Genomic DNA, 22,920 nt, shown 5'->3' on the forward strand with positions numbered 1-22,920 from the left:
AACTAGCACTTTTATTTTACACCACCTGGGTTTGATTCATAGCCTCTTGCTACTGTTTTCCTGTAGCACAAGTTTGGCATTCATTGAATTCTAGATAAAAGAGTAAGTCTTGTTCTCAATGTGTAAAAAAATCAATGGCTAACTGCTGTTTCATCTTTCAAGCTAAAAAAAAATGTCCTACCACAAAAGCAGGGTAGAAGACAAGACAATGCTGACTGTCATGTCATTTGTTCCTTTGCATCCTTAATGGCCTTAAGATATTGTTAGTATGTTTGAGTTTTAAGCCTTTCTGCATATAATGACCTAATTTTGCAAATACTACGGATGGCCAACATAGGATTGAATTGTTAATGGACTTTAAAAATTGCCTGCTCAGTATTTTTCTGGTTTCTTATGTATATTTACCACTTATTTTTTTTTCTTTTGCAGATTGTAGCTTTGCGTGAACAAAATGCACACATTCAAAGGAAAATGGCAGCTGGGGAAGGGTCTGCTGAGTCAGAGCATATTGAAGGAATGGAACCAGGGCAAAAGGTTCATGAAAAGGTATAAAAATGTTAGTTGTCATTAAATCTAACAATCCATATGATAAATAATCAGGCTTTAGATTTTAGTAATGTGAATATTTTATGGGATGTCCACTTAGAGTATTGTCTGCCTACTGAAACCAGTATGAAAAAAATGAGCTTGTTTAAATGGAAAACAAATGCAAATGGGTAGGTCCTTGCTCTTTGATAGGGTATTGAGTTAGATCCATAGCTTATAACTAACTTTTCTTGGAATTGTTTGCATTATGCTACAGTTATGAGTACTATATGCTGCTGAGTGATCTGTGGTATGCTACATACAGAAGGACAAGGTGTACTGGCATGTATATGTGGAAGGCTGTATATGCAAACATTCCTGAAAGAAAAGAGACCCTAAGGGGGTAGCAGAGACATAAAAACTAGAAAAAGCAATTTTGCTCTGTGCTGCCTATAGATATTATTCCAATTTGGGTCCATGCTCATATAGAGAGGAGCTACTTAGGACTCCTTCAGTAGGAAATAGGTATGTAGAATTCAGGCTAAGTATTTGCTGCTTAATGCTGAGAGAGAACAAAATGTAGAGACTGATTCAGTAAAAAAGGTTTTCTCCTTAGCCTTAGATTTCCACATTGATAAAAATCAAATTGAGCATCTTCCTCTCTTGCTTCAGAATTAATAAATTAAAATGATAGCACAACATAACATTTGGCAGACAGCTGAAATGAGTAGAGCTCATTTCATTCAGAGCTGCTTGGATCTCTAATTCTGCATTTTTGTGTAATGCCATATGATGAACAGTGGCATAAATCATACTTAGAAAAAATAGCTGTCATCATTATTAATTTTATAGTCAACCCAATTTACAATGGAGCACTCACAGTGCAGGCATTAATTTTACACATTTTGCAGTTTATGTGTATTTTCCTTTAAGTAATCTATATGGTTGAGAAACACACAGTAAACAAAGCTGTTCAGCTACACTTTCCCTCAAAATCTTATTCACAGACACATCTGTGAAATTTTGATCAACAGTGTTCACCCCACTCAGTTGTTCTTTTAAACCCAACTACACTGTTGAAAAATCTCTGATTTCCCACTTTCTTTGCAAGCCATGTCTTCTGATTTGAGCCATTAGGTTCATGGCTTACGAGCAGAACTAAGTAGGAATAAGACTAGCCATCCTTTAAGAAATCTGCATATTTCAGCACTAATGAGAAGAATGAAATCCAACATAACATATCATCATTTTTTAAATGAATGTTTCTAGAATATTATGTCCAGAAAACATCTATGCTTCCTAATAAAAACTATTTAGGTTGGTTGGGTTGAGCTGAAATAAAGGTTTTTGCTCCTTATGGTAATGAAAGCCTACTGGGTAGGGAGTTAAGAGGAGTCTGCATTGACACCAGATCAACCAGTGCACTCTAATTCACATCCTCTGCATGAGCTGCTCTCTACCTTTCTACATTTACATTGGTGGCCATCATCAATTCCTTATCCTTTAGGAAAGAGAAACTTAAAAGCTAGAAAATATAGAAACTTGCAAACAGGCCAACTTGCACAGAGAAGAGCTTTAAAGGACTTTGAAAAATTGTTTTAAAGAACACCTGACAAAGATCACCTGCTGTGGGAATTAAGATGCAACCATTTCTGTTATCAGATATTCTCCTACTTAGATCTGGCTTGCTGCCACCCAGATCCTTCACTGAATCTCTAAGGACAATCGCCTGATTTCCCCACAGGCAAAAGCCAGGAAAGAGAGAGCTCCCAGTGAATAAGGTGTCCATTGGGAAATCTAGGGCAGCAACTAGGGATGCTGCAATGATGGGACTGAACAGCCAGAAATAAGATACTGTGAATAAGCAGTTTGTTTTAAAATAAGTTAATTATTTCCTACAGGTATTTATTTCAGCTTCTTGAAGAACCATGAAAGTTGAATTATTCAGTAAAACAGTATTTTCTGAAATGATCATATGCAAATTAGGAAGCATTAAAGTTGCTTTGAAAAAGAGATCTTCTGAAGTTGTACACCTTAAATGTCCACCATTACAGTATCCCTTTCAGCTGTAATTGTATATTCCTTGTTTCCCTCTCATAATGGAGAATATTCCTAAATTAGGTTCCAGATATTTTAATTCAAATATTTAAAAAGCATTTCAATAGTTCTTTTGATGAGTCAATGGAGTTTTATCAGAGATTAATTAGCCGGAGAAATGACTATTGACTACACCCATTGACTATGACTACATCCATTTCAAAGATGCCATGGATGTATCAAAAGTTTCCTGCTTGAGAAAGCCAGTTCAGCATGGATTTCTGTTACACTGAAGGCACAAAAGCTAAGTATTTAGGTGAAGTGTAAATCAGGGTGTTTGTCCTTGGAAGCACACTGGTCCTACCTATAGTAAGGGCAGTTTTACCAACAGAAATTGGTAATTCCCTTCAAAACAATTCCAGAAACAAAAGGAAGCAGATACATACACCAGGAGAGGTGAAACAGCCTGATATTTCTGGTGCCATGAAGACCAGATGCTACATTTTATGAGGAATTCAGAGCCTTCTATACTTACTTCTTGCAAGAACTAAACAGCTGGGTCTATTTTGCTTTATAAAAAACCTCTGGCTGTCACATTGAACTTATTTAAGAATCATGTTTTTTTCATCTTACTCATAACACTAACATATTACAATAATTAAATCAAATGTTCAAAATTAAATCAGTAAGTTATGAATGTAAAAATCTGTGAAAACATTGGCAAAAAATTGTAGGCATTGTATTCTGTAGGAGTAAAAGGTGTTTTGCCAAGGCAAACACAGTGAGCTAAAATGTTCAGTGTGCAAATCTAAACACTTTTAATAAAAGTAGCAAATGACTTTCAGAGCAATCGTCAGAATCTGTTCTGGGTTTTGGACTTGATTATTTTTGGATTTTCAGATGCATGTTTTTGTATGATTAATAGAAATCTTCAGAAAACTTCCAGTTTCAGCTTTTACTGAAAAAAGTTTATATCACATACACTCCTTTGTTTTGAATGAATAAATAAAAAAATCTTTTGACTGACAACATAGTGAAATGGCAGAGAAAGGAGTGAAGGAAGGGCTTATGTATAAATGTGATGTATAAAAAATATTGGGAGCTGTGATTCTTGCCCCAAAGCCATACATTCTACATTAGAGAAATAATACAAAATACATTTCATAAACAGATTATGAGTTTCTTTACAACCAGTGCAGATATCTTTCTGGTTTTAAATAATATCTTTCTGGAATAATATTGATGAAGCTAATTAAAGAATCATGTTCTGAGGGGGGCTTAAGGAAGGTTGCTGGCTTGACACACCTGGGGAGGTGAGGAGTATTGGGTGAAAGGAAACATGGGTAAAAGCTGCAGCTGGGATTAGAAGCCTTCATGAATCTGAGGACAGTATGCAGTGTTCTTTCAGGAAGAGTCTAGGCAAGTATTTTGTAAGTACTGTTCTGCTTAATAGTTTAGTTTGGCTGCATGACTATGAATACTTAGTGCCTCACACTGAGCTGCATTAATTATGCATAGTTTAAATGATAAATCAATAGACTTCTCAGATCTTTGTCAAGAAAGCAATTCTTTGCTTGTTTCATATAAATTAGTGTGCCTTTCATTCATACAAGTTTCCTTTCCTTTTTACCTACTAGAAACCCCTATATGCTACTGCATGTTAAGCCTGTTAAAACACAGCCTTAAAGAGGCAATTTCACATTTCAAGTACTGTGATAGCTGACAGCATTGATGTCAGCAAGGCTGACTGACCTTTGCTGGCTGATTTACTGCAAGGAGTTGCCAGGAGATAATTTCTAATGGTAGAATGGGGAGGCTACTAAGAAAAAGGTGCTAGTCAAAGCAAATGAGAATTGATTTTGTGTGTGTAGTTTGGTTGGAACAGCTAGATAGCCCTCAAAATAAAGGAGCAGTAACTGATTTCTGTCTTTGAGAGCTGAGAAAGTCTTCTAATGGTGTAAAAGAGAAACAGGCAGGCATTTTGGAAGGGACCAGCAACAAGAAAAAAAAATGCCCACCCATCAAGTGAACACCCTCCCATCCCTCATTTTGCAAAAGGACTAAACTGGGACAGATGATCACAGGCATCAGAAAGATGAATAAGAACTGAAAGCTGATCAGGAAACAGACATTCTAGATCTTTAAATTAGTAACAAACTAGGAGTCTTTTGATGGCTAAGTAGAAAGATCACTAAAGTGAGGATGTTTAGAGACAAAAGTGCTAGAGAAGGTAGCTATTTTTGCATCAGTAGTGGGGTAGGGAAGAAAAATTTCAGTGGAGAGAATATTGTAATTGATAGCTAATTAGAGGTTGGAGACAATTCAGAGTAATTGAAGAGGAGACCTCTAATGATCAGATTACTGCCTGACACAGACCAAAATGTGTGAGACAACCTAGAGAAGTAGAATAATATTCAAATACAGAGGCCATCAACCACTTAGAAATGACTGTGACAGCTTAGGTTTAATGCTACTGGTTTTGGCATAGCTTTCCAATACTCTGGTTTGTGTGCTGCTTACATGGATGATGATCATGCTGGTTTTGCTTGTTTAGCTGTGCTTTGGGTTTGGTCTATGGCATAGCAAGGTGTCTCTGTTAGTATCAGTTTCTTTTGAATGTTTTGCATGGGGCATTTGAATGGAATGGGGTGGAAGAACTCTACACTATAGTCAAAAGCATCCTCTGCTAACTTATTTATTCTTACCTCTCAAACAGCATCAGTAAGTCTTACTGTTTGCAGCATTGATTTTTACTCTTGCTTTCATAAAAGTAAATGACCTGTATAATTTAACTTGGTGGTTATTTTACTTACTGTTTTATATTCCCATACTATAGAATTCAGAGAAGTTTATTTGACTTGTGAAGTAAACTATTTCTGATGATGTGGCCTTCATTACCAGATTTTCTAAGCTGAAAGGAGCATCTCCATCATTACAAAGCTAAAAATAAAAAAAAAAAAATCTTTTTTCTCCTGGGATTTGGGACAAAATTTTCCAGATTTCCATGTGAGGACCATGGTGCAATAGGGATTTATGGTGCAATCAACTTGCCAATACTCCTTTAAAAAAGTGTCAGTTATTGTTATTCACCATTTAGAGAGTGTCCTAATAAAGAGTAGACATAAGACACAATAATTTATGGTTTAAATAAACAAAACCACAAATAAAAAGGGAGAATACACATACACACAAACCCCAACACAACCCAATGCTTACACTATGAAAATACTTGTTTCTTCTAGGACTTCTAAAAGACCAGAATTCTGAGTTTTTAGATTTCTTTCCATTATTCAAAGGTACCTTATGGTGAGACAGAATTTAATTTAGTTCTCTGACATGGAAACTCTTGTGCATATGGACATCCTGTGAATCAGCTGTGCTTGTACAACCAAAACTAAGAGGCACAAATGAGGAGTTCTGTCAGGTTAACGAGTCTTGTCCCTGCTGCAGGTTGTTCAGAGATAACCTCATGAGATCTTACTGGTTTCCTTCTCAGCACTCTCTGAGGTTAAAGTCTATGACAAAATATGGGATTAATTACTGGTGGATAGTATTTAGACCAAATATTTTGTGTTAGATGTTTTACAGCTGGAGAGGAAATATCACCTGGAGGTGCTTTTTTACTGTTCTTGGGATTTCCTTTTAAAAAATTAGGTTTTCATGTACATTTCAGCACATATTTAATTGAACATAAGTTCTTTCTACAGAATAAAATGGAAAAGAACTTTGCTGTATAACCTGGGACAATTTTACCATTTCTTTTGCAAACTTCTGTAAACTGGTGTCCCTACTGGTCTTTTGGGGGTTTTTTTATTATTTTACCTTATGTGTAACTCCAGTTAGTTTGCCTCCAGTGTTATTTTGCTACTGTTTAATTGAAAGGGCAGTATGAGTTAGATTAACAAAGACTACAGTATTACAGATTAGCCTTAATTTCCAATTTATCATGGTGTCTCTTTTACACTTTGTTCCTTTTTTTCTTGTTTTTTTTTCTAGTAGCCTAGTCTGCAGCTGCTTTCCCTTTTATTATCTCATGTAGAGAGCAGCAGCAAGGGGGGGATTTATGGTTATTTGTAATGCTCCAATTTGCTGTCCTTCTCCCTGCTGACACTCCTATGTGAGCAGCAGATTGTCTTACTGCTGTGCTTTTTGGATCTTGAAAGAAAGAAAACCATGTTCCAGCAATGTTATTTTCCTTTTCATTCTTTTCAGTGCTAGGGAACATTTACTTTCCTCCTCCATTTCCACAGACCTTAAGAAATTAAAATTTTACTTCTCCCCCAGATATTTCTTGTTTAATTCCTATTATCCCCTCATCCCTGTCTATGCAGTGTGTCACCTGTTATAGTTAGTACCATCATTGTTATCAGACTTACTTGATGATTATTCCATCCTTTTTGTTTCTCCTCCTAACTTGTTTGACTGTATTTGAGTGAGTGTAAAGGATTTCTGTATGGAGGAAGAGTATATTTAAAACCCATGGTAACAACCATGTTATTTATGCAATATCAGTTATTTATCTACTGTGGTGATATGCTGATGTAACAGAAAAAAAAAAAAAAAATCCTAGCTTAGAAAAACCCACAACAGGCATCCTCTTGCTGTTGCAAGTCCACATTCTTCCCATGAGAGGAGGGATGCAAGTGCTGCATTGCTGGGTAGAGATGTCAGTGCTCATAAACCTTTGTTTGCTCTTACCTAGCGCAGGAGAAGATGTTTTACGCTTCTCTTGAGCCTTTCAGTCCGATGCCATCCAGATTTCTCATGTGGCTGAGAAGCTGTGGAAAGGGGCTGGAGCAGAGGCCAGAGGCCTCACAGTGTGTGCAGCAGGTGAGCACACTCTGCAGCTGTGTGCACCTGCCACATCTGTAGAAGGCAGCAAAGATGAGGGGCGAATTTCATGATGATGCCACTTCTGCAGCATTGAAGTCTCAATAAGTAAACGTGATAGAAACAGATGGACTATTTATGTTGGGTAAACCAGTTAGCAAAAAACCCTCAAAGCATTGAAGCATGTGAGCTGCTTGCCACATTTCTTTTTTTCGAGGAAAAGTAGCCATTGGTCTTAGATTCTTTCCTGAGAACTAATTGAACTTAAGGAGTGTGTCCATGTGTAGTTTTTTCATGACCACTTTTGATAGACAGCATCCTAAAATTTGTTGAAGACTTCATCTGGATGATTAACTTCTATGACAGATCTAGGGACCATGTACATTTTTTATTTTCTCTGCTAGAATGTTTTGACCAGTTAAAAATTTTCTTTATCATTCCTTCTTTAAAGATTTCCTAATCATTTCAGATTACTTCCAGTACTTTCTTTTTCACCACCCCAACTAATTTGACGTTATTTCTTTCATTTTTGGCCATTTGGGGTAGCATAGGGTTATGATAGTTAAGAATGTCTATTTTGAAATTTTTTGAGTATACTTTTCTGAAAAGTTTTCCTGTAGTGCTTCAGGTAATAATTAGCAGAGATCAATTTGATTTCATTGTTTCAAACATTCAACTAGTAGTTTATTTACAAAGGATTGTAATTAATATACAGCAACAACATTGAAATTTATTTATTAATTGCAAGGTGTTGCAATTGATGGACAGCATCAGCAACAAGAAACTCCTTAAATACCAGCAAACAAAAAAAATTCAACTAGATTTAAAAAATTCAGCAAGACAACAAACAAGATAAAGAATCAAACATGGACATTATTCATAAAACTGATAATAGAGAAGATGCTGCAGTTCTGTCCTTCCAGCTTATTCCATAGAAAATTTCTCTGGAGAAGCAGAGGTTCCTGCTCCTTTCACTAATTCAGAAAGTGAATTGGAATCACCATCTGTAGAATGCCATTTGCTTCTACTGACACAGTATATTTTCATATTCTTGTTCAAGCTATTTTCATGGGGGAGAGAAGGGGAATTATTATTATTATTGTTGATAAAAGCCCTCCTTAAAAAACTGAGGAATGTTATATCAGTTATTTCTTGAATTAATACTTAATAACTTTCTACCTGTCATCTTTTAAAGTGATTGCTGTTTGTGATGTACCTATGTAATGGATATATCATAAAATAATAACAAGGCATTAAAGTGACAAAATGTCAGTTAAAATCCCTTGGTAAACTTCCAAAGTATGCTTCAAAATTCAAAATATACCAGATTTTAAACTGAGTTTTAAAAATTTTATTTATGTCTTTACAGAAAGCTTTTTTAAAATCCTGATCTTACTAAGGAAAACTAAAATGTTGATGTTTTTAGTAAGTTGGAAATTTTAAATGCCAACCAGCTCTATATATGAATACAAGAAAAATTTAAAGCAAGGCTGAACAATTATTAGAATTAAAACAGTTTGTGAAAAGAGTTCCTCAAAGAACTAAGAGGGAAGTTAATGTGCATATATCAAAGTACCTGCATACATAATTGTCGATCACAGCATTGGTTTAGTGGTGAGAGACAAATTGTAACTGCAATATCACTTGTCTTTCCAGTAATCTCAGATATTAAGTAAATTAGTAGAAAAAATTTGTTCTTCAGATTTAATTTATATGAGGTTTAGTTATTCATATCTTAAAGAAAAAAGCTTAATGAGCTTTTAATTAATGAGAAGAGAATACTTCTCTTGCAGTGAATGTACTCCCAGGTACCACGGGTTGCCATTTCATAATTACCACGGTTTGTGTCACATAAGGTACATGAACACATGCCATTTATTGCATCTGAGATTTGCTATTTGGCTTATTATAACTTTGTAGCATTCCTGGACTGCTTTTCAGAGAGCTGCTGGGCAAATTCCATATGAGATAAAATTTGCTAACCTGTGAAAACTGCTAAAATTGCTGTACAAGATTGTAACTGTAAAAGAGATTATAATTGTCATAGATAAATCTTTATCTTGAATTTTCAAAATTTTCAGAGTATGATGGTTTAGCTGTCTTATCCTTGTTTGAGTATTTGAGTACTATTTCATTTGTTTCTGCTACATATGCTATTCTGCTTGAATCACAGTGCAATTGCATTTTGATTCAAGCAGAATAATAAAACACTTTAAAAATACCAAACTAAGTGTAAATAAGTTTTTTATATGCGATGGTCATTTTACCATGGTGTCCTGAAAGTAGATCAACAATGTTTCAGCACTAACATAAAATAGCTAAAATATAATTAGGTGGTATAAAGAATACAACTTTGTAACTGAGTTACTTGATAAACAGTAGAGCAGGTAATCTTGATCTGGGTTCATTTTATGTCTGATTGAGAAAAGAATTCAGTTAAGGCCATTAAATAATGTTCTTAGAATGTGCTAGAGGATTTCTATATAGATATATTTAGACAATAATAATACAAAGTGCTAACAAAAGCTGGTTTCCCCTCAGACTCTGCTAGGAATTTTTCATATTTACATTGCTATACACATTATCACCTGAAGAACAATAAGCAGCTTTTAGGACCAATATTTCTGTATGATGTTTAAAATTATAGTTACAACAAAATACTTTGCTCCTGTGCTTCATAATATAAATTTTGCTGATAAAATTACATAATCAAGAAAGTTAATGACAGGTTAGGCACTTTGGTTTTATTTTTTTGTGTTGTAGGTCAAATAAAATATTTATGATTTTTTTCTTGTTGTTTATGCCTGTTTTGTTTCACATGAGTATTAAATTTGTATGAAACCATAGGCTTAGCCTATGCTGGAAAAGGTTAATTTGAATATCTGGTAATGAGGCAATACCAGCATGTCCTGCTGGTGAATGCACTTCTATCCTGAAATCATTCATTTGCAATATAAATCATATTGCTGAGATCATATCTCAAATGCAGCATGTGTTACAGAATTTTGGATTTGTTTTTGTTTTTTTTCTTCATAACTATATTCACACCAAGGCTTTTAGCAGCACATAAATTACTTCAGCAGAACTTGTTTCTAATGTAAATCTCACCAGTGTGTTGTCCAGACTGAAAGCATTTTCTTGTACACTGAGTTTGTGATTAATTAATGTTGTTTCCTGTCTGCAGCATAGTATATTTTGCAAATGATATAAACTTTATTTAGGTTAAAGTGCTATGTAAGTTTAGTTAAGAACCAATGAAAGAAATTTGATGATTTTTAGAAGTATTGTTGTAATCTGTACTCAAATAGTCATAATGCGAAACTAAACTTTTTTATGTGCAGTATTCTGCTCTTAATGCAAGTGTTTGCATCTCTCTGTGATGCTACATTCTGGAATCCAATGATATGGGAATTCATGCTCTGCTATTTTTTCACAACTATACCTATCTTATCTACTGTGAAAATGGTTTTTTCCTTCCTAGTTACTTTTGTAATTCCTAAAATAGTTTTTTCTTTAGAAATTCTTTAGCTAGAGTCCACATTAAAAGACAATTAATCAATGTCGCTTCTCCATTAACAGCGCCTATCCAATGGCTCCATAGACTCCAATGATGAAGCCAGTCAAGTTGTTGAGCTTCAGGAGCTGTTGGAAAAGCAAAACTATGAAATGGCACAGATGAAGGAGCGTTTGGCTGCACTGTCTTCTCGGGTGGGAGAGGTAGAGCAGGAAGCAGAGACTACAAGAAAGGAGCTCATTAAAACAGAGGAAATGAACAGTAAATATCAGAGAGACATTAGAGAGGTAAGGAATTTGGCATGTTCACCTCATATTTCCTGATTGTTGTTCCTTTGATATCCACTGCAAACTGATAGAGGCCAGTGTATATGAGCAGCAAAAGTTGAGCACTGATGAAAGCCCTTAAACATAGGAGACAGAAAATTTAAGTTGAGAAATAGTACTAGAAATTTATTCCTTTCTCTCAATAAATGAAAGTAAAATTTAAATTTCCATCCCTTTCCTCCTCTTAAATTGTGATGTTTCTCAGTATGTCATCTCTTAGGCAGATATTCTCACTATGTGTGGATGGTTGGCGTCTAGAATCTATTTTAGTATTCATTAGTTATCTTCCTGTTCCACTGGCTTTCAACAAAAGACTGGGTACAGTATCAGTGCCATGGTTTAATTGACAAGGTGGAGTTGTGTCATAGGTTGGACCTGATGATCTCAAAGGTCTTTTCCAACCTAGCTGACCCTGTGATTGTATCATAGCTACAAGAAATCCCAAAGAATTCTCTTTACAACTGAAGATATACTACTGATAATAATATAATCCTGTCTACTACTAGCATGAAAATTAAACTAGTATAAAATTATGTAGCATTTTAATTGCATGGTTCCTGATGGGGGTTTTTCTGTCACATTAGGCAATGGCACAAAAGGAGGATATGGAAGAAAGAATAACTACGCTGGAGAAGCGCTACCTCAGTGCTCAGAGAGAATCCACCTCCATACACGACATGAACGACAAGCTGGAAAACGAGCTGGCCAACAAGGAAGCCATCCTGCGCCAGGTGCTGCACCTGCATCAGCCACTTCTTTTCTTCATGCACAATGAAAACTGATGGCAATTTCCTATAAGAGGTTTCTGTTAGGTTAATCTGTTCGGTTTTAATCAACAGATCAGTTAATCTAAAAAATCCTAAATTGTTCAGCATCTCTAAATTTCGGATCAGCAGCTACAGCTGTGAACAATAATTTCAATGTATCAGGGTATACTTTCAATGTTGGAAAATAACTGTGTTTTCTGATAGTCTTGCATAAGTGCACACACTCTTATTCCCTAGGTAGTGGAATATCTTTGCTTCTTATGTGACAATTTTGGAATTTTATTTTCTAAAAAATAGCTTGAGCTGAAAAAATTCCTTTCTGCAGAAAAGATCAGAATTTGCATACAGTATATTCTAATGATTTTACAGATGAGTAGAGTGCAAATACCATTTTAAAAAGCTAAATTAACTGTGAATATGTTTTAAGAAAGCTTATAACATGACTGTGCAGCTTTCTCTCATGGTACTTTGTTTCCATGGTGATTCCAAATCTGGAATGTAAACTGAGCATAGAACACTGATTTGTAATTTGAAGAATATGATATAAACTGAAAGCAAACATGAAGTGAATATAAATCATACTGTATCATTCAAACCCAGCCTCAGTATCAGACTTTTTTTTTTCCTAGCATGTCTTTAAACAATTCAAAGTGCTATATGGGAAATTAGCCTGTGTCATGTGATAATCTCTGCTTCTATAATTGTATGCAGATATATTTGCACACACAAGCACACATCTCCCTGTATCTGTGTGTGTATATATGTATTTGATACTTCTTCAGGGAAACTAAACCATCAGAACTCTCCAGCTTTTGCCAGCTTCCTTAGACTATTTTAAGAGGTATCTTCAATTGTCAGGGAAAAAACCACCCAACGATGGAAAAAGTAAGGTACTTGTATCTGAGTTCTTATTGTTGCCAAAGTCATGCTGTGCTGCAGAGTTCTGCCTACTCAAAGCAGGAATCAAAGCAACTAGGCTTAGACTATATATGGTCAGACTTAAAGTTGATTTGCAGCATTGAGATGAGAAAAGCCTGGCTTTCCATGCTTTTTGAAGGATTAGAAAAGAATCCACAATCACACTCCTTTTTAATTTTGTCTTGTATTACCTGGATTGAACAAGAAAGCAGCAACCATTAAAAAATCTTGATTGTGTGCTGCATCTCAGTAGGCCAGAAGATGCTGCAGTTATAAAAAGTCCTTCTATTTCTCTCTAATAATTATCACAGCTCACTCAATTTCACCCCTGTAAAATGAGATTTAATTGTAATGAATGAAATGTCAGTTTTAACTTTTCATAATATGTGATTGCCATTCATTCAGAAAATTATGTTCAGGGAATTCTATCCTTTCAGAATTGTACTTCTTTTCCATTTTAGCTCATATGTAAATTTTTTCTGTAAGATGGACTGTATTTCCATTTAGAAAATTCTCATTTTACTGGTGCCAGTACTATTATTTTGCTCAGATAAATACCACATCCATCAGTGGAGCTTTTTCATCTTAATTAGTGCCATCTTACAAGTCCTTTTATTCACCTTTGTGAGATCCTTGAGCCTCACATCAGTAGTAAGACTGGCAACCTACATTGTTCCATGCTTGAGTTAATACCTCTCCAGTAACCACTCCCACACTAAGAGTTGTCTTGCCTCTTAGTGAGTTTTGCAATCATCTCACTGATACTTTAGAAAGGGAAGGGAAATCCCTAATACTGATTTTTATTTTTTATACTTGTTTATCTATCTTTGGCTTTCAGTTGGAAGACAAAAACAGGCAGCTGCAAGAGCGTCTCGAACTGGCTGAGCAGAAGCTGCAGCAGACGATGAGGAAAGCTGAAACCTTACCTGAAGTGGAGGCTGAACTGGCTCAGAGAATTGCAGCTTTGACTAAGGTACTGAGAAATAGGCTTACTTCAGAAGTCCCGTTGTTTAACACTGATTTTCAGCCTGATTCCTAACCTTAAGGACAAAACAAAGGTAATATCGAGCCAGTTTGAAACAAGGAAAATGTTTCTTGATAAGTATGTGAATGGGAATGGTTTCAATGCCGTGTTTGTAATTCTTATTATTATTTTGATGACAGGAAAAGTAGTTATTTGTAAGTTAGCCTAGGCTATGCTTACAAGGGAGTCATGTATTTCCAATACAATTGAGAATTACTTACTCTAGGAGGACTCATTTTACTGTGTAGAAGTTTCTAATTTAAGGGTAGGCAGTGAGGGAAGTCCCTTTCCTACAGGTACTTAGTTCTTTTGGATGTTTTCATATACTATGTATATAAACAACACCTAGTTTTATTGCAATAAGTGCAATAAATTCAAATCCTGGTGGCAGGTGGGATCAGTTGGGCAATACAAATGAAGGCAACTTGTAGTACATGCTTACAAGGTTTGCTTTGAATGATTCTTTGTATCATATATCTTCAAAGAAAAATGTGAAACTGAGTGATTTTAATTTTTTTTACTATAAATTTGTTATATGGCTGCTATGTTACAGAGAAAAAAGAAGATAAAGATAAATTTTCAGTAATGCTTTTTATGTTTGGCCTCTATTACTTTCAGGTGTGCATGTAGTTAATAATATAGCTCAAGTATTATCAGCTTCATAAAGACATATAATGTGGTTTATGCTACGTCTCTTGAAATCAGACGAAGAAAAATGCATTTAAGACACTGTATTATATATAATTCTGATTTATCTAAGCTTTCCTTTCTCTATTGCCAAGGAATGCTTCTATTTATGTGCTGAGCTCTTTTTAAATTTGACGGACTTTTTGCAGGTCCTATGTTTTCCATATTTAGTTGCTTATTGAAATGCTGAGCAGCTCATTAATAAAATCTGATTTTTAAGTAATTTAGTTAAGCAGAAGAAACAAAGAAAGGAAGGCTCTCAGTAATCAAGGGTTTGTGCTGTCATTTTAGGTTTGTATGAATGGGTGTCAATCTGAAACAAAGACTGAAAATTGGGGGAGGTGGTGGGGGGAGGAAGGCAAGAAGAATCAGCAAAAAGAACTACATTAAATACCAAATAAATTTCATTGGATTCTAATAAAAACTCAGGTGCACAGAAGAGCAATCCCTTGGCATTTTAACTTTTTTTCTTCCAATTGTTTCTGATTCAGCAAATAATCATATATTGTAATGCCCTCAGTAGCTTAAAAATACTGTTTTCTATTTTAAGAGGATTTTTCCTGAATAAGTTCTCCAGCAATTAGCCACCAGTAAGTATTTGGCAGTCTCAAGCATGTCTTTTCTTGCAACTGCATTTTTCCTTGAACATATATTAATGACAAAAATTGTAAGAAGAAATCCCATTTCAACCATGCAGAACACTCAGGGACTTCCATGAGATACTGTTGTTATTGTGACCATAAAGCTGCAGTATACATCTCCGTTTGTCTTCTTACATTATTTCATGGGATGTGGTTAGAGAGCTGTCAACAGAGCTGATGCTCCACCCCATTTCACTTTGATGTACTTGATCAAAGTTTTTGCCAAGCAAGAAACTCTGAGAAATAGGTTGTAATGCTGGTTCTGCTCATTTCTCAGTGATTACATAAAAAACTGAAGATATGTATTTCACTTAAAATTGTGCTGCCTTGGAATATATTACATGAAGAAGAATGTAATAATTTGGCCAATAGGCTAAATAAGCCTCTGGCCTATGTGTCTTGTGTACAATTTCTTTGCAAACTGCAGAGCTTATTAAAGTGCTGCTTTGAGAGCTCTGAAGTTTAAAGTACATTACTTTTCATGGATCCCATAAATGAGGCTCTGAACCAAGGATGCTGTAATCACTGCAGCTTACTTAAGTAGTTTTAAGTTAGCTAGCTGGTGTGCTCTTACCTATTGTCAGCTATTCACTGACAACTGTGAGTCCTGCCTGAGGGGCTGAATAATGCTTAATTAATTTTGCCTTGGTTGGACTTTGTGACAACATACCTGCTGTCTGTAGCACTCAAATTATCTGACTGCAGAATCCCTGAAGCCTGTCTGCCTGAGCTGCGTGATCACTGCAGTGTCTATGTATACCAAGTAAAAGAGGAGCCACCAAATCAGCTACTGTTTCTGCACTAAAAAAAAAAAAAAGTCAAAACTGATTCTCCTTCCTTTAGTACTATCTCAATGAAAGTGGCTTCTCTGAGATTAATGGGGTTACAATCATATGGAAGAGGTGAGTTGAACCAAACATGCTTTATATGTATTTTGAAGTAAAGTAATGTAGGTTATCTGCTACGCTGTGGGTAAAATATAAGACCAATTACTTACATGTGGAGATGAACCAGAAAAAATATGTTCTGGATTTGTCTGTGATTATTCCCCACCTCCACCCCAACCCCCATAGATTTAAAAGTTGCATGTTGCAGTTCTGCATTCAATTTTTTTAATATTCTTGGTCATAATAAATCCGGGTTGGGATTCTGCAAATGAAGGATATAAATTGCCATCCTTCTATCATGTCAGTTTTTAAAATTAGTTGGTTTTCCTTTTTTTTATGTATATAAGCTAGTGATATGTCTTTCTGCTACTTTTCCATGCCCAAACTAGTTCGTAAGGAGTGAACTTCCAAAAATTTGGACTATACTGTGAACTTGGATAAGTACCCATAAATTTACCTGAGTCATTTGAACTTTTCTTTGGCTTTGTTTTCACTGTGTTCAGCCCATTGGGTGACAACTGGAGGGTTAGTCAGCCTCTGGCAGACTAACCTGGAACAGCATGATCCCATATCCTGTGCTGTCCCGCCTGGCCATCACACTGGTACCTGTCTGGTCATGACAAGTAGCACAGCTCTCAGCATGTATCCCAAGATTTAGATTCCCATGACTCATTGAGCCACCTTCTACTCACTCTCACAGTATTGGTCTGTTTGCCTGCTCTGGAGAAGAGGCAGTTCCTAGTAGAAAGAGCCTCCCTCCTGTATTAACCTTTCTTTATCCCACAAATGTTTATTTTCCTCAGAAGGGACAGACATTGGAGCATCCAGAATCTTCAGATGGTTAGTCTGTCAAACACCAGTTTCTCCTTGCATGTGTTCAAGGAAGAGGTCTATTAGGGCCAGCCAGCATCCACCTACTTCCATTCACTCACTCCCACTAGCAGTCCTTCACCTCCTGGGTGCTTGTGCAGCAGAGGTACCAAGTCACTTCTCTGATCACAAGACAGCAGTCAGCATTTTACACCATCATTCCTGTATGCAGGTCACCAGAAATACCAGCCACGCTTTTGAGCTGCACTAGAGAAGCACTGAGATGGAGAAGAGGAAACCATATCATAATAAACCACATTTAGCATAGTAACACCTTCAGTTAATTTTAAAGGTGATAAAAAATGACTTGAGAGTTGGAGGCAAGTGGGACATAATGCTTGTTTTGTGTCAGTGTGGGGATGTGGTTTGCTTTAAGCAGGGAAGAAATTGCAAAACAAGTAAAAGGAGTATGTCTGCCATGAAAATTGTGGAAAGAGGGGGAAAAAAGTTCCCCTGCAAGGACTGGATATAGTTAATACAGAAACCTCTCTGAGAACAAGAGAGAGAAAATATGATGTGTTAACAGGAGAGGAAAGTTGATAGATCCTCTTATAGGCAAAAAAAAAAAATCTTTGAAGGGGAGGGAAGCCAAAGAAATTTTCACATTTACAACATGTTCTGTCTTCTCAAAACACCCCTCTTACTTTGCTTCCCTCTTCTTGGGAGACTTCATTTCCTCCCTGATTGGAGGAGGAAATGAAAGAAGCGACTTTGACAAAGCTAAATTGAAGGAGTTGCTTACTAAACTTAGGAGGTACAGAAGGTAGTGGGAAAACAAAGGAGGGGGAAAGAAGGTGTGACTATCTAGTGACTGAAAGGTTGGGGTTTAGAAAAAGGAGACACCTGAGCTGATTCATTTTCTCACATTGGTAACAGGTTAGATGCGAGCAAGTAGTGGATAACTTTGTGAGCTGTTGCGACTCTGTCACCCTGATCACCTATTTTCACCTTCAATTTCATAGCTCAGTTCAATAATGCATTCTTTCTTTGTGAATAATGCCCTTATTCCAAGAATAGACTAAAGCATAGGATGCCAGTAGAAAAACTGGAGAGTGCAGGTGTTAAGAAGGTCAGGGTCTCAAAATTGAAAATTGATTGTACCATTAGAAAAGTTTAGATTTGTTCCTGCAACTCAGCATAAAAAAAAAAGAATATGGCACCTATATTATACAAGTGATTTCTGCATCTGAATTTGGATTTCTTTCTTTTCAACTAAGATACAAAGACCTAGAAAATGTGCAGTGCCATCAGTAACAGATGATGAGAAAGCAGCATCTTTTTTGTGGGCGCATTAGCAGCAGGAGCACCAGCAGAGTTTTAACAGGGCTAGAAATCACACAAGCTGCTTTGGTATTCCCTCAATGCAGAGTTTTCCTGGCTGTTACTACCTTCTTCTGGCTATTCCATGGCCTAGAGAGTGCAAAGTGAACATTAAGACTCATGCTGCTTTCTCCTAGGGGTCAGACATTATTAGCTTTTGTCCATATATTTTTAATCCAGTTTAAGATGTGTAATTTCTGAAATCTATTTTTAACTGAATGTTCTGGCTAAATGCTCTAAATGCTCATTGCTGAATATCCTGCAATGTGTCTTATTAATCCTTCTGTACAGAGTAGGAGCAAACAGGCATGCAAGTCTTACATTGAAGAAAGAATGTAGGGTAAGGCCTGCCAAGCAAGTAGTCATGTAAGCTCTACTTTACAGTTTTTAACTCAATTAATTCCAAACTAGTTTGAAGAAATCCAGCTTTTCTTTAGCAATCTCAGAGTCCACAGTTGTCTGTGTTGTCTCATGTGTGCCTAAAATTCTGCTGTGGAAGCATGACAAGCACTGGTGTCTCAGTCTCTGCCTTGTGCCTCAAACTACAAGGCTGAGATGGACACATTGAGTATTTTATGGGCTGCCAAGTCTCTCAAAGAACTTATTCTTTATAATCTCTGGGTCTCACTAAGACAAATGAGCAACAAAGAAGTGTAACTGCCACAGGTATACCAGTCCTAAGTTCATGGCCTGGGGAAGTCCTTAGGGAAGGATTTGCAAATCCCTTAGCTAACAGCTGACTTGCTACAGGGGATTTTTGGTTTGGAGGGGTCTCTTTGAGACCTGGTTGGGGGCCTTCATCAATGTAAAGGGTGATGGGAGGTGTTGAAACCCTCATTTTGGGAGTTTGTTCCAGCTGGGGACATTGGTTCCTGGAGGTCTTTGTCTGCAGGTGGGTTTCTGCAAGTCAGGGAAGATGGGAGTATGTACATGTGTTTCTGTCTGCCCTTTTGATTCCCATCCCTGCTGCAGGGAGCTGTGCCTGCAGTTGGCACATAATAACCAGTGGTTAAAATCACTAAGCAGCTTTAGAGCCCATAGTAGATACTTTCTGTGCACCTGTGCTTGCTCTCTGCCAGACAAGCACTTGATCCTAATTATGGAATATTTAGTCTATAAAATAATTCAGTCCTTTTAGAGTAATACAGAATAACACTTTCAGAACAAATGGTTCATAAAGGAAACATAAAATATTCTAATACATTTGCAGTGTTTAGAATAATGACATTTGATTTGGTTCTAAGGCATCTTGAATTTTAATTAATTTTCAAGTTTTTCTGTTCTACCAAAGAGATGAAAAGGTAGCATATATCTTGCTGATTTATTAAAGAAGGAAAAAGTTATGAAATAATAGGTAGCTATAAGACTCTTAAGGGAACATCGTGTTCTTTCAAGAATGTTGTCTATATAAGAATTCAGATAACATACATAATTCTGACAATAATTTCATTCCTAATCTTTTTCCCAAAAATTTTTAGACCTAATATCACAATTATTTTCTGCATTGAAAAGATTGCTAGACAGATAAGTTATTATGGCATGGTTTGGACTGAAAAATTTACATTTTATTTTGAAAAAAAAAAGGTAAATTATACAGCTAACCAGACAGATTTCTTTCTCTCTTTTCAAGGACAGGTTAGCACCACATTTCAGAGGATGTGAATGAGATCCCTTTGAACTGAGTGGTTTTACTTTAGTTTTCTTCATATTTTGCATTAAGCTGCAATTAAGTGTATTGAAGTGATGCCTTAAGCTTTAGCTTTCAGTTTTCCAGGCTCTGTACTGCATTAGTATATAACTCTGAACTTCATATAAAATGTTAGCATGTTCTCCTCACAGTTCAGTCAGACAAAACAATCCTTTTCCAGCCTGAGAACCAAGAACACCATTGCAGCTTCAGGCCCAAAAGTTATAAACAACAGTGAACTGAGAAGAGCAATCTGGGAGGATGGGACTTCATAACCTGAAGCTGTAATTGGACAATTAACCCCAATATGCTAATGGACGAAAACTTACAAAAGTCTAAAAACTCGTGATCTGTTGTCCATCTTGGGTGTAGCCTTGGCCAGACTCTTGTACTGCCCAAGGTTCATCCTTTGAAGGCCTTTTAATAAATAACTACTTTATTCCTTTAATGCTGTCTAGCCTCTGCTCTAGATGGCCTCTCAAGGCATCAGAAGCAGTGGCATTTAAGTAACTTGCTTTTAAGTTTTGCAGTCAGCTAATGAAGCTTATAAGGAGTTTCATTTTGTAGGAAGGTGCCCCCAGTGGGTTCTGTATCTCCCTCTATGGAATTGGCTTCAAAAGAGGTAGAATTACTTAAGTCTTCCCAGAGCTTTGGTGATTTCAAGTCATATCATGACCCTTGGAAATGCATTGAGGGGTGGCCTTGAACCAATGCTGCAGCCAGCTCTCAAAAAGGGGAAAATTCTATTCTCTACAGAGCAGGATAAAACTTGGTTGCTCTGTAGAAAGACATCTGTTCTACAGTCACAGAGACTTAACTTTTTCAACCCTATCTCTCTATCTCTCTAACTACCCAATTGGGAGAGGAAGAAGTGCATTAGCACTGGTGTGCTGAAACCAACTAATAAGCAAAATGGAGAGATAAGTTGAAGAAGACCATAGAGGTATTGTTGCTGGTCCAAATTGTAATAAAGAGAAAAAATATTTCCAGCTAATAAATAAATTCAAGTACATCACAATATGCCTGCTTCATGATCAGAAACAAGAACTGCACTTCTAAATGAGTTTAATTACAAAGACTTACCCTTAAATTTTGCAAGAATATGAGTTTTATGAATATACTATGAAAATAATACTAGTGGTCTTCAAGGTTAAGCAATATTCTGGTATTTATACGAAGTAGAATTTTCTTATGTGGATGTTTTCATATCAAAAGCTGCAGTGTATATTATAAATTACTAGATCACAGGATTGCTTTCTGTATGAACTTTTGTAACTGATAATACTACTGAATTAAAGTTATTGTTAATTTTAAGTTATTATGAACATCTGGCATTACTTTGATACCTATTCCTAATTAATATGATAAATGATTAGTAGATAAGCATATGAAAAGTAGTCTCACAAAAAAACAGCTGTAAAATTAGTATATCTTGTGCATATTAAAGTTTGCTCATCTGAAGATGGAGTTCAGATCTTTTTTTGAGAGGGTGAATCTGACAGAGTGAAATAGCATTTGACAGGCGCGAGCTCACAACTCAGTCATCAGTAGCACTCTCTGTATGCCTTATGCACATTCCTGTTTCCATAGCGACAAAACTAATATAGCATTTCCCTTTTTTAAAAGGGCTTTTTTAGTTTTTGAATAATAACATAGGCTTGTTTGATATGACAATAACATGAATATTCATGTTTTGCCACAAATGACCTAATTAAGGTCAGCTTTTGTCAGAAATAGTAATGAATCTTTGGTTGGATTATCATTTCTATACTCAGTAATAACTTTTCATTATTATTAATGAATTTTTATTTATAGGTTCTTCTTTTATCCGATTACCTTGATCTTCCAAAGAGATCCACCAGGGTGGATCTTTTCAAAGGGATGAAAACTATATTGTTTATTTGGATGAAAGGCCTTATATAGTGTATTCTAAAATGGCATATGAAAGCTTGAGCCTTGTCTCTTTTGGCATTCTTTCTGTTTTCTAGAAATTAGGGAATGTACCATGACATTTCATAGTGGTGTAACTGACTGATCCATTACGTAGTATTTATGCATTGTAATCATTCCTAGAGAATGGTAGAAGAATTATACAGGAATTTCTGATTTTGGCCTCTGAGAGTCTGGTTCTGGTGTTCAGTTTACCAAAATTAAAAAAAAAAAAAAAAGAGAGAGAAACAACATTAGATAAGACAGTATCGCTTTGAATCCACTCTGTAGTCATGTGTCATCAGCCAGCCATCACTAACCTTGTACTTCCATGTGTAGGTTGATAGCTTCTTTAGCATTCCATTATTTTCAGTTTCTCCACATCAACTGCATCTTTTTCACCAAGTATCAGTGTAGTTTATTCCATGTAAAAATCTGTCAGCTAAAAGTATTAAATTTTCAGTCACACTTTTCTTTTAAGCATTCTGTGCTGTGTTCTGTTCAGTGTCAGTGTCTTTAGTTCTGATTTTTCAATTTTGTCCCTCTCCTTTTCCTTGACTTGTTAGTCTGATCCAACCTCTTCTACCTCATCTGATGATTATCAATATGTTATGGAAGCTAAACTACAAGAAATGATCTCCATACGTAGGAAGGTAGTCCTACTGGACTTTACTTTCTATTGCTGAATAGAATCCATCTGATTTGTTTTCATTTTTTAAATTTTTTTTTAAATTGATAATCAACCATCGTGCAGTTCAGTGCTTCAGGAGCTTACAATTTTACGATGGCAGGTTTGTGTTCAAACCATGCACAGTCTGCATGTTACATTTGGCTGATTTCATTGCTCATAAATAACTCCAATGTTTTGCTGATGCTTGGATGTAACAGGCCTTTGTAGCTGACACATTTCAAGCAATGCTGTTCAGCTGCCTGTTTAAATAAAGTTTATGTTCGGAAA

At 36.0% G+C, this 22,920-nt stretch overlaps 1 protein-coding gene across 9 annotated transcripts in view; it reads left to right on the forward strand.

The window, feature by feature from the left end:
* Positions 1-22,920, forward strand: part of PPFIA2 (PTPRF interacting protein alpha 2) — a 287,260-nt gene that overhangs the window by 209,913 nt on the left and 54,427 nt on the right. For 5 of the 9 annotated variants that reach the window (XM_071423345.1, XM_071423347.1, XM_071423346.1 and 2 more), the window contains 5 exons: positions 430-546; positions 10,972-11,193; positions 11,817-11,963; positions 13,756-13,890; positions 22,529-22,615. In XM_071423345.1, the coding sequence (XP_071279446.1) occupies positions 430-546; positions 10,972-11,193; positions 11,817-11,963; positions 13,756-13,890; positions 22,529-22,615 (708 nt within the window). The remainder of the gene's footprint in view (positions 1-429; positions 547-10,971; positions 11,194-11,816; positions 11,964-13,755; positions 13,891-22,528; positions 22,616-22,920) is intronic. The other 4 variants (XM_071423348.1, XM_071423350.1, XM_071423353.1 and 1 more) reach the window with 1 other exon arrangement.

Source organism: Agelaius tricolor, unplaced genomic scaffold, assembly GCF_023055355.1.
Source record: "Agelaius tricolor isolate 1412-34295 unplaced genomic scaffold, bAgeTri1.0.p SCAF_3, whole genome shotgun sequence".
NCBI lineage: Eukaryota > Metazoa > Chordata > Aves > Passeriformes > Icteridae > Agelaius > Agelaius tricolor.